This window comes from Salvelinus sp. IW2-2015, unplaced genomic scaffold (assembly GCF_002910315.2).
Source record: "Salvelinus sp. IW2-2015 unplaced genomic scaffold, ASM291031v2 Un_scaffold1562, whole genome shotgun sequence".
Classification (NCBI taxonomy): Eukaryota; Metazoa; Chordata; class Actinopteri; order Salmoniformes; family Salmonidae; genus Salvelinus; species Salvelinus sp. IW2-2015.
This window is the reverse complement of record NW_019942990.1, coordinates 172,836-185,977: the sequence shown is the minus strand read 5'-3', so window position 1 is coordinate 185,977 and position 13,142 is coordinate 172,836. Positions and strand designations below refer to the sequence as shown.

Here is a 13,142-nt window from a genome sequence, read left to right as displayed (position 1 = left end):
AAAGCTGTGATCAAAAAGGTTCAATAAATCTGACAGGATAAAAACCCAGAACTTTTAGTGTTATTATTGTTACTCCTATTGAGAAATGAATGGCTATCCTCATGGCTCAATGGCTACTAGGACACATCATGCACTTTAATTGAAGCATTATCCTGCTCTGCCAAATGAGAAAAGACAGCAGTGTACGCAAATCACCCTCCAAATGGTRGTTTAATTCCGTGTCCAATATTTTATTTGGACAACACAAAGTCAAAGCAATCCAACAGCCACTCTTGATTTGAGAAATTAGTTGAGAAGTATTTTCTCAGATCTTATGCTTTGGTTGGATCTGGTTCCCAAATCCCATGACACATCTCCTCCCCTTTAGGAAGTATGCAAAGCACAATAGTGAGTGACCTGTGGTTTAGTCGCCGTGTATAGCCCTTGTACTGCTCACTTGGTTAGGCACATAGAGTCCCAGAAATGCAAGGAATCACCACTAGGTTAGAGGAATCTATATTTAAATGGAATTGTTCCTTTTCTGCAGCATTGTTTTCTTTTCATGCAGCATCTATGTTTTGTTTTGAACTGCTTTAGGTAAGCTGCTATACAATAACACATTGTGGTAAAAAGTCAATCAGTAAAACTTCACTTTTCATTTCATTCAATCAAACTTTGATGGTCAAACCTCAGTCATATTAGCTTAGTCAGATATGTCTTGTTACTCAAATCCCTAGAGTTTGATGGTCAAAGTTAGCAAGCATTCAGTCAGATAACGTTTCTCYTTGTGGCTCACCGTGGTACTCGATTTACAAAAGAGACTACAACCTTTTTCCACTTTGCAGTAATTCAATACTACTGTCATGCAAGAACCTATATTTACAAAGAAGCATACGACTTGTTCACTTCCCAGTAATATAGTGCTTCTGTCATCCAAGCTCCATACCTATCCTTGGCTATNCCAGTAATATAGTGCTTCTGTCATCCAAGCTCCATACCTATCCTTGGCTATATCCAGTCTTGGGGTTTGCAAGAGGATTTGTTGGAGGACTCTGGGCCAGTAAAGTCACCCCCTGGAGGACAGGGCCAGGCTCAGGGGACCAGTAAGACCTGCTAGTACTGGCTAGCTCGGCCATAATGGCTTTCAGGGTGGCCTACTCTGGGCTGCACAATCATGAGCAMAAGGGTATTCAGTTAACACAAATGGGACGTGCTTGTAAGGGCGACCCCGTCGAGAACAGTGTGTGTGTGTGTTTGTGTGTGGAAAGAATAGGGAAAAGGCATTGTGTGTCAAAGTGGTTTACAAGGGAAGGAGACCAAGAATTGTGGGAGGGGGATGAACTCTCTGCGTTTGGACTATTTTAACAACTAATAGTTTGCATAGTTAAGGGAAAGGAGAGACGTAGAGACAGTTGTTAACAATGTTAAGGAATTGTATTCATCTTCAAAGGACAAGATCACGTATTAAACCCAATAAGTGTTCGTATCTCGACAACAACGATTCAGAACTTTTTACAGAACAGCAGTGACATTTCTCAAATGTATCTTTTTGACAGAACACTTATAAGTGTTCTATCAAAAACTAACAAGTTTAAACAAGTAACTATGTTTGTAATTCAGTGTCTCAATTCCACATCCCCCCGCCCCGACCGCAATAAACACAATGGAAAGTATGGACAAGGCACTGCGCAACATTTTTCCAATATATTCTCCAATATTTACATTGAGAACCAGAAATCAGAGTAGAAAACATACAGGATACTGCATCACCAGTGCAAATCAAAAACGACTTGTTTGAGTGACATCCCCTCAGATCCACACTGGGACTTCATTGAGTTTTGCAGTCGACGTCCCCTTCATTGGTTCCCTTCAGTTTCTTCACCTCCCGGAGTAGCTCGTGCTCAAGCGTTAATATCTCCTTGGGCTTCTTGTACTTGAAAGGAAAGACAGAATATGTCATTACCTCTACAGAAACCCCTTTCCCTTCCATGTACATCCTGTAGTGTAATGTTTGGCCTGAAGTGGGATAACACAGAGGCTCCTTATTCCCTATATAGTGCACTACTTTCGACCAGAGTCGGGCTCAAAAGTAGTGCACTATATAGGGAATAGGGTGCCAATTTTAACAAACACAAGGAATAAGAAATCGAAATAGTACAGAGAAACAGATTATGATAGGTATARACATAAAGTAACGGTCAATCTCTTCATCAGATACTTAGTAGGCTATCCTAATGTTTGTTCTAAGTAATTAATTCAATGATTCCCTTGAGTTTATAGGCGTGTTCTGATACAAGTGAGATGAATACAAAAATATAGTTTCAATCTAGTCTCCAGTATCACCTTATAGTTTAGCCTCAAGTTTGCCTATCAGTCTCTGTATATTGGATATAAGACTTGCAGTGTAAAATCATCCAAGGTGGGATTTGAGAAGTACTGTAGTTGGTTTGTTTGTTGTTGTTGTTGTCAGGAGTACTTACACTGACAATTAACGTGTTATTGGCATGGGTGAAGTTGAGCGCGGAACTATCCAATGGCAGCTGGCTTCGGTTCAGATCAGGAACATTAAACTTCTTGTAGTACCTGCAAAGGATAACACACCGCAGTGGGAAAAGGGTTTCTTGAGCGCAAGAGATCAATATTTTTGTCAACAGTGCCACCTATAGGAGAGCCAGCCTCACTTACATATGCAGAACTGTAACAAGCACTGACAAAGAAAATAAAGGAAAATATAGGAGGCCTTCTCCATTGTGAAGATGTTACAACTGTATAAATTATATAGACTTTGAATGTGGCATTACTTTTCAGGGACCTGTAGTTAACGATATCTGAAGTGATATAGGCCTAGCAGTTTATCAGTAGATTTCTAAGGAGGGGAAACATATCAACTGTATGCTTAACTATTAAAGCATTTTGNCTTTGAATGTGGCATTACTTTTCAGGGACCTGTAGTTAACGATATCTGAAGTGATATAGGCCTAGCAGTTTATCAGTAGATTTCTAAGGAGGGGAAACATATCAACTGTATGCTTAACTATTAAAGCATTTTGGCATGAGAGTGGAATAGAGGCTATTCGGATGTTACTTTTTGTTATTTGTTCGTATGATGCAGCATCGTTGATCAGGCTCCACTGAAATGTTGTAGACCTCTTTGGGGTACGGAAGGTTCCGGACTCTCCACAGGAAACTGGTCTTTGTGTCTTTGCGCATAAATACAGGCTGAGGAAATACAACAGAGCATTGTACTGTTAAATGCATACTGTTTATTGACGATTAATTTAATAGTGAAATGATGAAAATTAAGTTAATTCCACGATCGTAAAAGCATTAGTTGACACATTTGGATGAGTACTGTTGGTGATAGTGAACTAGAATCAATTAGCAATTTAGATCATGGCCTGAAATATAACAGATGTAAATATTGTATAATACAACTCACGTTTGAACAGTTTTCCTTGATAACATCTGATTCCAAACAGGCTACAGTAGATGGGACTGGCTCTCCGACTTCTATCTCCCATGGTCCCTGTCCCTTCAAGGTGCTTTTTGAACGCCACTTTCGTACTGCAAAGTAAGAATACATGTAAGTAACAACAGCTGAGAGTGGAAATAATATAATGCACAGGAAGCAATGTAGCTAATGCAGGATACTTTTTTAGAAGATGTTGTCTAATCTGAAACAAGCTTACCAATGAGCTCATCTGTTGTCAAGTCATATTCTTCTMCCATTTCTTTCCCATCTGTAAAGAGATAGTGTATCTTCCTTATCCCTGGAAAGAGGTTTGCAAAGCACCAATAGAAATGCATTTAAATGTGAATTAGCTAGCTTTCATCTTTGCTAAACAGATRTGCTAGGCAGAGTGAAGGTTAGTGTTAGTTAGCAGCTAATGCTAGCGAGCTTATAATTGACACTGAAGTCTTACTAGATGAATGCAAGGGTAAATGWTMTGATACAAAACACAATAATGATGATAACTTGTCTACATCTCTCTGTTTCACTCACCATCGTGTATTAAAGCGGTTTTCGTGGATGCTTTTAGGAGAGCTGACCAGCTCTGCACAGCCATATTGCAAAAAACGGACACTTCCTAAAACATCACGTGTAGCCACGGCAACGGAGGTCATCGTGAAACGTATAATTCATTTATCCTTTTTTTAAACTCCATAATCTGTCAAAAACATGTTTACATTTACTCAATAAATAATACATACTTTTTTACAATATTTTCTCGAAAAATATGTAACTTTGCCGTGCAAGAACAAAAAATAGGTCTATAACGAACCGGAAGTTAAATTATTTTTAAACCATCTGCATTGTCACWTWGGTTTGTGTTTTGGTCGTCCAAAGGGGTAAAACATGTATTTTCAAGAGTTTATCGACAAATGATGGTAAATTAGTTTAATAAATATATAACGTAACATATTTCAGTGGAGTGAGTGAATCCCAGCTGTTCYAAACAGTTAAATGGCCGTTGTTGTTGTTGTCTGCTTGCTAGCTAACTTAGCTAGTCAGCTAAAGTTAGCTAGCTAGCCAGTGTCAGCTGTCACATTCTGTTCTATATTTTTCAGGGCTCCCCTTTCCCTGGCGAAATGTCTGCCTACGGAATTATGAAAGCTTTCCCCAAATTGAAGAGAGCAGGGGCACGTGAGGAAAAGGATGCCCTGGCAGCAAAGAGGAAGTCTGATGAAACTACCTGTTACAGGTGGGCCGTGTTTGAGAGCATCAAATTCGTAATGCATTTTGTGCAGATTGTGACTGATTGACAGATCTACAAATAATAATGACTTTATAACTGTAGATCAGTCAGCAGTCGACGTTGAACAAGCCCTGTGTGTGTAAAACTACTTTTTCACAATCCCATTTCAGGGAGTGCTTTCCAGGGCGTCACCGTACACATATTACCAGCAGAAATCGGGAACGTCAGATCTTCCAGAGACAGATTGTCCAGAATGGAGGCCACACTGAGAGTTCTCTCTGTCCCACAGTCACCCATGTAGCAATGGATGACAGTATGGACTGTAACAGGGCTCTCAGGCTGCTCAAAGTGGACAGGCTGCCCTCTGGAGTTTATCTGTTGAAGTGCACCTGGCTTAGCACCTGCATCAGTGAGCAGAGACTGCTGGATACAGCAGACTACAGCCTACTCAACCCAGACAAAGACATGGAAACTACAAAGGACGGCGTCAAAGAAGACGTGCTSAACAGTATCCCACTCCCAGCTACACAGGACATGAAGCAGCCGATTTCTGATGAAACAAAACCAGATGAGTCAACAGAGACTGTAGGTTGACGACCACATAACCATTAACCATAACCCTGTCACTGCATGATGGCTTCTTCTGGCCCTAATCATACACTTCATTACTTCATGTATCCARAGGTCCAAGACACTAAAGATGAATATGGCGTCTCCCAGAGCGATCTGGAGGCTCTGATCAGTGGCTTGCACCCCAAGGACGAGACCCCCAGTACCGCCACTGCCCCCTCAMACCCCCAACAGAAGCCTCTCAGGGAAGTGGGTGTGTGCCCAGTCCTCCCAGTCCAAGGTTGACAACCACAACAAGCACATCACAGATAAAGTGGAGGTGCTGGCCAAGGCCTACACGCACCAGGGGGACAGATGGAGAGTGCTGGGCTACTCCAAAGCCGTCAACYCCCTCAAGAGCTACCACAAGCCTATCACGTCCTATGAGGTAGGTTATTTAGTCACATATCTGCATAGTTGGTGATTATGGTCGGCCATTTTGTATTTGTGTCAGCATAATTCATTCCTGTCTCTCTATTCACACTATTGCAAACATTGTGAAATGTGGCTGATAGGTTGGTTGGTTTACGCAATTGCATCCCTGTTATTGACAAGATGGATGCGTTAATCGGGTATTGATGGATGCATAAATTGATTGCTGCTGGTTCAATTTCAGGTGGCCTGAAAGGAGTCCTTAAAGGCCCAGTGCAGTAAAAATTCTGTTTTACTGTGTTTTGTATCATATTGTACAACAGCTGATGAAGCCATTGAGGAAATGCTTCCTTTTAAATCAATGAAAGCTGCGTMTTGCGTCAAGCTCAAGAATCACGTTCATTCTATCTTGTGAATTGAAATAGTTGATTATTGTTGCATATGGCCTCGGCTATACACCGATGGTTATTTTACATAGATTTCTGAAGTCACGAAGCTGCTACTACTAGCTAGCTAGCTACATTGACTATCTAGCAACTTGTAAAATTAGAGGATAATTTAGTACAACCACTAGTACCTGCAAAAAACTGGYCCAAAGCTATTGTACTTACGCYTAATCAATTAATATGTATATTACAGTAGGAAAAATAGAATACAGACACTCCCCCTCTGCTCCTCTCCGCTCTCAAAACAACGTGCTCTGTGTAGCAAGTAAAACGTCACATTGACGAGATGCTGATGGAAAAGCAACTTGACGTGTATAGTGGAGTTAGAGTTAAAGTGTGACAATGTGATCAATGTTATTTCCTGATAGTTGCTTCATTTGTTGAAAACACAATCTACACAGGACCTACTAATCTGCATGGTTTGCATGGTTTGACAAGGTTTTTTTTAATAAGGTTGTGCTGCTGAGTACCGGCGGGGGAGGCCTGGAGGAGGGTAGTGCCCCCCGTTTGAACTTAGAGATTTTTGTGTTTTTTAACACCTAAGACTGCCATTTCTTGCAATATAAATACAAAAATGATAACAATTAAAGTAAGAAAAATAAAATATGCTGGCACAGCTTCTCTCTTCCATTCTTTGGGGAAAAACCTGGGTGGAGTTTCAGCTTGGTAAATTAGTTAGTAGACCAGTAACAGAGTTCCAAACCTAGTTTTCTGTTTTTCCCTCCCCACTGTGACAGTCCTTGCTAAATTCTTGCTTCAGAAAATTWGTTTTTTGCTTAAAAGCAATTTTTGTTTATTTTTGACCATTTGAATGGAAAACTATTACAGTAAGGTACATCATTTTTCTCCAGAAAGATTTGATYTTAGTATAAAAATGGCTGCAGTGGGCCTTTTAACTCCATGTAATTGACTAAACCATGCCTAATTTCAGGAGGCCTGTAAGATCCAGGGCATTGGCAAGAAGATGGCTGACAAGGTCATGGAGATCATGGAGAGTGGGCACCTCTGTAAGATAGATCACTTGGGAGAGGCAGTGCCAGTACTGGAGATGTTCACCAATATCTGGGGGGCAGGGGCCAAGACTGCCCAGCTTTGGTACACACAGGTTAGATGGATTGGTTGTCACACAGTCAGTCTCTCTGTCTGTGTGTGTCTCTCTTTCTCGCTCTCTGATTTTGCATGCAACACTGCTATGCCTGTGTAAGATTTGTTATTTTTGTATTGTGGAGTGTGCCGTTATTTTAGTGTTTGATAGTGATACCATTCGATTTGACATGAGCTAAAAAATATATATTTTCCATCTTAGGGGTTCCGCACTTTGGAGGACATCCGCACCAAAGCCAATCTGAACCACAACCAAATAATTGGACTCAAACACTACGACGACTTTCTGGACCGGATGCCCAGAGAAGAGGCAGRCGCCATTGAAAAAACGGTAACACATCTCCCTCTTATTGTCTCAAGCACCCACATTAAAGGTCAATCAATGTTGAAATGTAACCTTCTAACATTATATTAGTTATAGACTAAACAGACCTCTTCTTCCCACTTCATCTAGTGGGGTTAAGAGAGTTTCTTTAGAAAAGTGTCTCCAGTCCAGTACTCTAACCCCCTTGCGAACAAGAGATCTTGTGAGGTGAAATGCTACGGGACCTCAAAGCCAAGTTCAGATGTTTTAAGTTTGCCTTGGCCCCTAAGCAGACTGTCAGTCCAGTCCTCCGGGCCTGGTCTGTGTGTGATGGAGAAAGCAGACATCCCACTCTCTGTCAGAGTCCTGCCGGCCGCATCCCAACTCACTCTTAGAAACTTGGCGCATCATATGTCAGCAGATACCAGGGCTGTGTTTCATTCCAGAAAGGTGTTTCCTCCCCCCCTGCCTCCGTTCACTCCCTTTCATGGYTCTGAGATAACTGGGTGGGTGTAAAGCAAGAACTCATCTAGATTACGCCCATAAAGATAGAGGACTCATCATGGATATAACCCGTTTTAGCATGGACATTGCCATTGAGGGCTTCCACCACTTTAAAGTAGTCAACTGCGTGAGGAGTCCTGTGAGTTGGGAGCAATCAGCCAATGAAGAAGAAGAAAATTAACTACTTTAAAATGGAGATAGCTCCATGCTGTCGCATGTATGCTCTATGATTCCGCCTTATTGCTTTCATCTGTCCAGTCCTATCAGATCTGTGAAGGGGAGGGAACATAATCCTGGAATGAAACMCGGCCCTGGTAACTGGGAGCACCGGGTACAAAGCCAGTTGTTTTCATATAGTATGACTTGGATTTCCCTGTTGCTTTCGTGGCTGCCAGATATAAAGTGCAGATTAGAAAGATGACTATAGCATGTGTCCTTTTGACTTGTGGCTTGTCAAGATAATATGTAGTGTCGTCAAAATGWATCTGGCTTGCTTGAATACGGCTAATGCTTACCTGTTGACCGGCAAGGCTTTATGAAAATACACCATTTTCTTTTCTAATTTCAAGTAGGTAATATAAATACAATTTGAGGACTTGTCTTGAAGATTCAACACGTGTACATGTTATTTTGAGTCCAAATATGAATGAGAAACAAACCAAACTTTCTGTTATAATGAAGGCCCCTGAGAGAACATTACTGGGGAAAACTTTGAAACATAGTCTAGAACCCATAACCATTCATTATAAATACATTGTATGCAAAGTGGTCCTCCCCACCACTGGTCTGGGATCCAAGCTGAATTGCTCTTTTTCACAGTTGTTTTTTAACTGAGCCAATAGTGAAACACAATAGTGTATCAGAAAAACAATAGGGAAACAGCGATTCAATTTGGATTCCCAGGCTACCCCACCCCACTGCAGATTTGACTGTATTTCAAACAAACAAAATGTCCCTGTCCTGTTGTAAATGTATAGGTAAGAGAGCCCCCACCATATATTGTATCCCAAACGGTAACATTTTTCACTGTATGTGAAACAAAGTTAATTCAGTGTGGTCTAGAGTTGGGCGATTATATGCTTAAATTGAATATTGTGATATTTGACATTGATGATATATCATGATGTGCAAGACTATACTCTAATTGAGCTTTACAAATCAAAACTGTGCCGTTTTATCAGTTAGGCTGTATCAATATGTTGAAAATGTKGTCTAAATGAATGAATTAAGCCTTCTTTTTTTTTTGCCATACAATGAATATTTAATGAGAATGTGACTACAATATCGTAAATAAGCACAAAAATGGCCCAGTCTGGAATGAATCAGTCATTAACCCTTTACACTTGTGGGAATTGGCCTATATGGATAGGGCTCAATTGAAATGCTTCTTACAGAAGAAATATGAAAACCACATGCATAACCATGGTAACAATTGAAAGGGAACAGTTTGGAGTTAATGGGAAAATGATTAGACCAAAGGTGAGCCCACAACATTTCACCTGACACAAGACTGAATCCAAACATTACGCTGTTGATTTTATGTGCATTTTACATTTACAGTACTTTTCACCGCATTTGTTGATAARGAAATCTGACAATACTCTGGATACATTCTGTAACATGATAACAGTATTCCTGAAAAATGTGGGGTAGGTGCAACATAAGACAAAACAATTACAAGGGTTTGAGTGAGAGGACTAACTGGTGTCTCCATGTGGCCGCTGTGTAGCTGTAACATTGAGAAACTAGAGCATGCACACTTGTAGTTGTTTCGTTTTAAACACAACCTTGCATCCCCGCCATCACACAATTACTGTTGGTTGTTTACACAATCCCAAAACAGTCTATTATAAATCACAATCTYGGTCAGGTGGGCATGATTTGAAAGCTTGTTCTATTGGCAACATGACTAGCTAAGTTATAAGTTAGGCTTTCACCAGATCATTCAGAGAAACAGATGGTAATTTTGGAAAGGAGTCATGAGTGCATTCAGGTGGCAAATTATCTTCAGAATAAACAAACAGGCTCATTCTGTTCAGAACAACTCAGGATATGATGCCATGTCACCTTGTAATTGTACATCAAACATAGTGATCATAAACGCTGACACTGTATAAGACGTGAATTTTATGATATGGAGATGTGAAGTGCACATTTGGACTCACGGGTGTTTGGCTTGCTTGTGTGACATCAAAGTAGTATTTATTATAATAATCCTCATCGTCTCATCTTTCAAAATACATAGTCCTCTTAACTTACAGCATATCCCTCACTAAGAGAACGAAAAAAATTGCAAATGTTGCCCAAGTACCTGGAGGCAAATTCTTAACGCACGCGGTGCGCAGGTTCAGAACGGCTGTCAGTCCAAACCCATACAGCGCTGTGAAGCGCAGAGCCTGAGCTCTGATGTCATGTATAGTTACTGTACAGCTACTACGTCCCAATTTAGGCGCTTATTAGTGCCCAAATCTGCKATTTTCAACAACTATACGGGTACAGGTACGAGTGTAAAGGGCTACCAACTCAAAACAATTGTTGGATATCGCAAACTGTAACTTTGTTCCTCTCAAGTTGTACATGTACGGTATCTATATGTGAAGGAGGCAGCCCTGTTATTCCATGACAAATGGTAACATATCCCTGTCCTTTTCTACTGTATAGGTGAAGGAGGCAGCTCAGTTRCTGGACTCTGGCCTGTTAGCCATGGCCTGTGGTTCGTACCGCCGGGGGAAGGACACGTTTGGAGATGTTGACGTCCTCATCTCTCACCCAGACGGGAAGTCCCACCGGGGTGTCTTTAGCAAAGTGTTACAGAGCCTCCACCAGAGCGGTAGGAGGGCACGTCCAAATACAGGACATTTGATTTATTAACTGTTGGTGAATTCCCAACCAATTATAYCTACATTAATAGTTTTTTTTCTCTCTTGTATTGACAATTCATCTTCTTTCAACATGATATTATTAATCATGTATTTTTTAATTTAAAGTATTTAATAGTGGGATAAGCTGAGAGCTGGATCATAATTCACTAGGCATGATCGTTTGTGTTTTCTGTTTCAAAACATTTTGCTACGGTGTGCTCTAATGAATGCGACCCGGTTCTTGTTCTTTAAAAAAAGAAATATTCAGGCTTCTGACGGACGACCTAGTGAGCCATGAGGAGAGTGGCGAGCAGAAGAAGTACATGGGTGTGTGTCGTCTGCCAGGACCTGGCCGGCTCCACCGCCGCCTCTACATCATCGTGGTGCCCTACGGCGAGTACGCCTGCTCCCTCATGTACTTCACCGGCTCGGCACATTTTAACCGCTCTGAGGGCATTGGCCAAGACAAAACGCATGAGCCTATCAGAACACTCATTGAACAGCGACGTGTTGAGACAAGGAAGTTTGAAGGTGTATGGGGGGACACCACTACCCACGCTCACTGAGAAGGATATCTTCACCCATCTGGGAATACCTTTCAGGGAACCTCAGGAAAGAGACTGGTGACTGGTGATGTTGATGTTTTTAACACTGGTGGTATGAGGCGATGGTTAAGTTATATATTTTTACATATTTTTCTGATGATGGTGATAGTGGTGAGGTGAAGATCATGCTTATGTATGCAGATTTCAGAAGTGTCATATCACATGTCAACTGTGTTTAGACTTGGAATTGTAATATACATCTCATTTTACAGAAGGAAAACCTTAAGATGCATGGTGACTGCTGTATGCTTTTTATGAAGATATGTGATTAACGAAATATTAATCACTACTTTTACACACACCACTTAGTAATCCCTTGTTTTTAATACTTTGTTGGTTTTACTATAAAAGAATTGCAATATTAAACTCCTGTTTCTTTTTTTATTAATCGCCCTGTCCTCGCTCTTCAATATTTTGGCTGAGGTAAGAGCTCAGCTGGCTCTTTTTGCTTACATACTAGGTCAGCCTCAAAAGTGAGTGTGGTGAGCAACGCAACTCCCAACAACCCATCCACGTGACACATGGAACAAAAGTTTGATCGAGTACACCACACCCAGCCCGAGCCAGAGTCCCATTTGAAGAACCAAAATGAGCGGATTTGATGAATGCGAGCTGGTTAATGGCCATTGACATTAACTGGGCAAAAGCGGTGAGGGAGGAGCGCCTTCACAAATCCAACAGAATCTGTGCTGCTCGATCATGTAGTCGACAAGGCAGCAAATGGTGCAATGTCCAGAAACATACATCCTCTTTTCCAAAATATACTGTATGTTGGAATTTTTCAACTAGTTTTCATGGGAAGGCAGATAGTGTTTTTAGGCAAAAGTGATTGATTTTGCATGTGAAAACACAGAATCCTACTCATTGTCCCACGTGCTTAAATACATAATTTTTGTCTGGAGCTAACTCACCATGGGCTTTGAACGGGGCACCTGACTGACGCCCGAGAGACAGCCCAGTTTCAAAACAAATGCAATCAACTTTACTGTTCATTTGAGAAGGCTGCTGCTCCCTCCRGCTTTCGTCTCAAATATATGTAAATAGACCATAAATGTCTGGTTTTGTTTTCTTGGAAAGCTGTGAGTGCTATTATATGATACAATATTAGTAATTGTTGCATTTTTACAGAGTATGGCTGTGGATTGACTGCATTATTTAAATGMAACGTTGGCATATTGGCAGTTAATTTGCTAAATTTATGGAATCATTCCTCTAAAACTGTCTGGCTAACACATACAGTGCATATAAATTCTTCACATTCATTGTTTTACACACTATCTTATCACAGCACTGGCAAACCAAACCATGGTTGAACAACTCCCTAACTCCCTGACCAACATGGCTGATCTTTGGACCATCACAAGAAGGTTCAAATCATTCTAGTATTCAAATTCTACGCTCGGTGTACCCCGGGCCAGATTAATCGAATTCGCCCAATGTGCCTCCTTGAAATATCAAATTACGCAGTAGCTAGGAGGCAGCGCATGCGTGGTCTTTCAGTGCGTCTGGTAGAGCCAGAGCCGTAAACTAGTTTGACATTTCGCTAAGATTTGTGAAGTGAACAACAAACGTCTACGCTTATGTTTTTACACGAGTCCGGTCGGAGGAATGAACGAGATTTTAGGTGTGGGTCTTAAAATGGGATTGTTTTTGCACGTTGT

General features: G+C 41.0%; 1 protein-coding gene and 1 pseudogene across 2 annotated transcripts; one reads left to right on the top strand and one right to left on the bottom strand.

Moving 5' to 3' along the window:
* Positions 1–1,391: 1,391 nt before the first annotated feature.
* Positions 1,392–4,090, bottom strand: LOC112071260 (protein DPCD-like). 2 transcript variants are annotated; one of them, XM_024138731.2, is made up of 6 exons: positions 3,983–4,090; positions 3,669–3,719; positions 3,419–3,543; positions 3,065–3,198; positions 2,460–2,562; positions 1,392–1,912 (listed from the first exon to the last, which is right to left on the bottom strand). In XM_024138731.2, exons 1-6 carry the CDS (start codon positions 4,044–4,046, stop codon positions 1,808–1,810), a joined length of 582 nt encoding a protein of 193 aa, XP_023994499.1. In that variant the 5' UTR covers positions 4,047–4,090; the 3' UTR covers positions 1,392–1,807. The 2 variants fall into 2 exon arrangements, with proteins under 2 accessions (XP_023994499.1, XP_023994500.1); XM_024138732.2 differs by having other exon boundaries at positions 3,669–3,749; positions 3,983–4,088.
* Positions 4,091–4,272: 182 nt separating this feature from the next.
* On the top strand, positions 4,273–11,624 carry LOC112071257 (DNA polymerase lambda-like; annotated as a pseudogene).
* Positions 11,625–13,142: the final 1,518 nt, after the last annotated feature.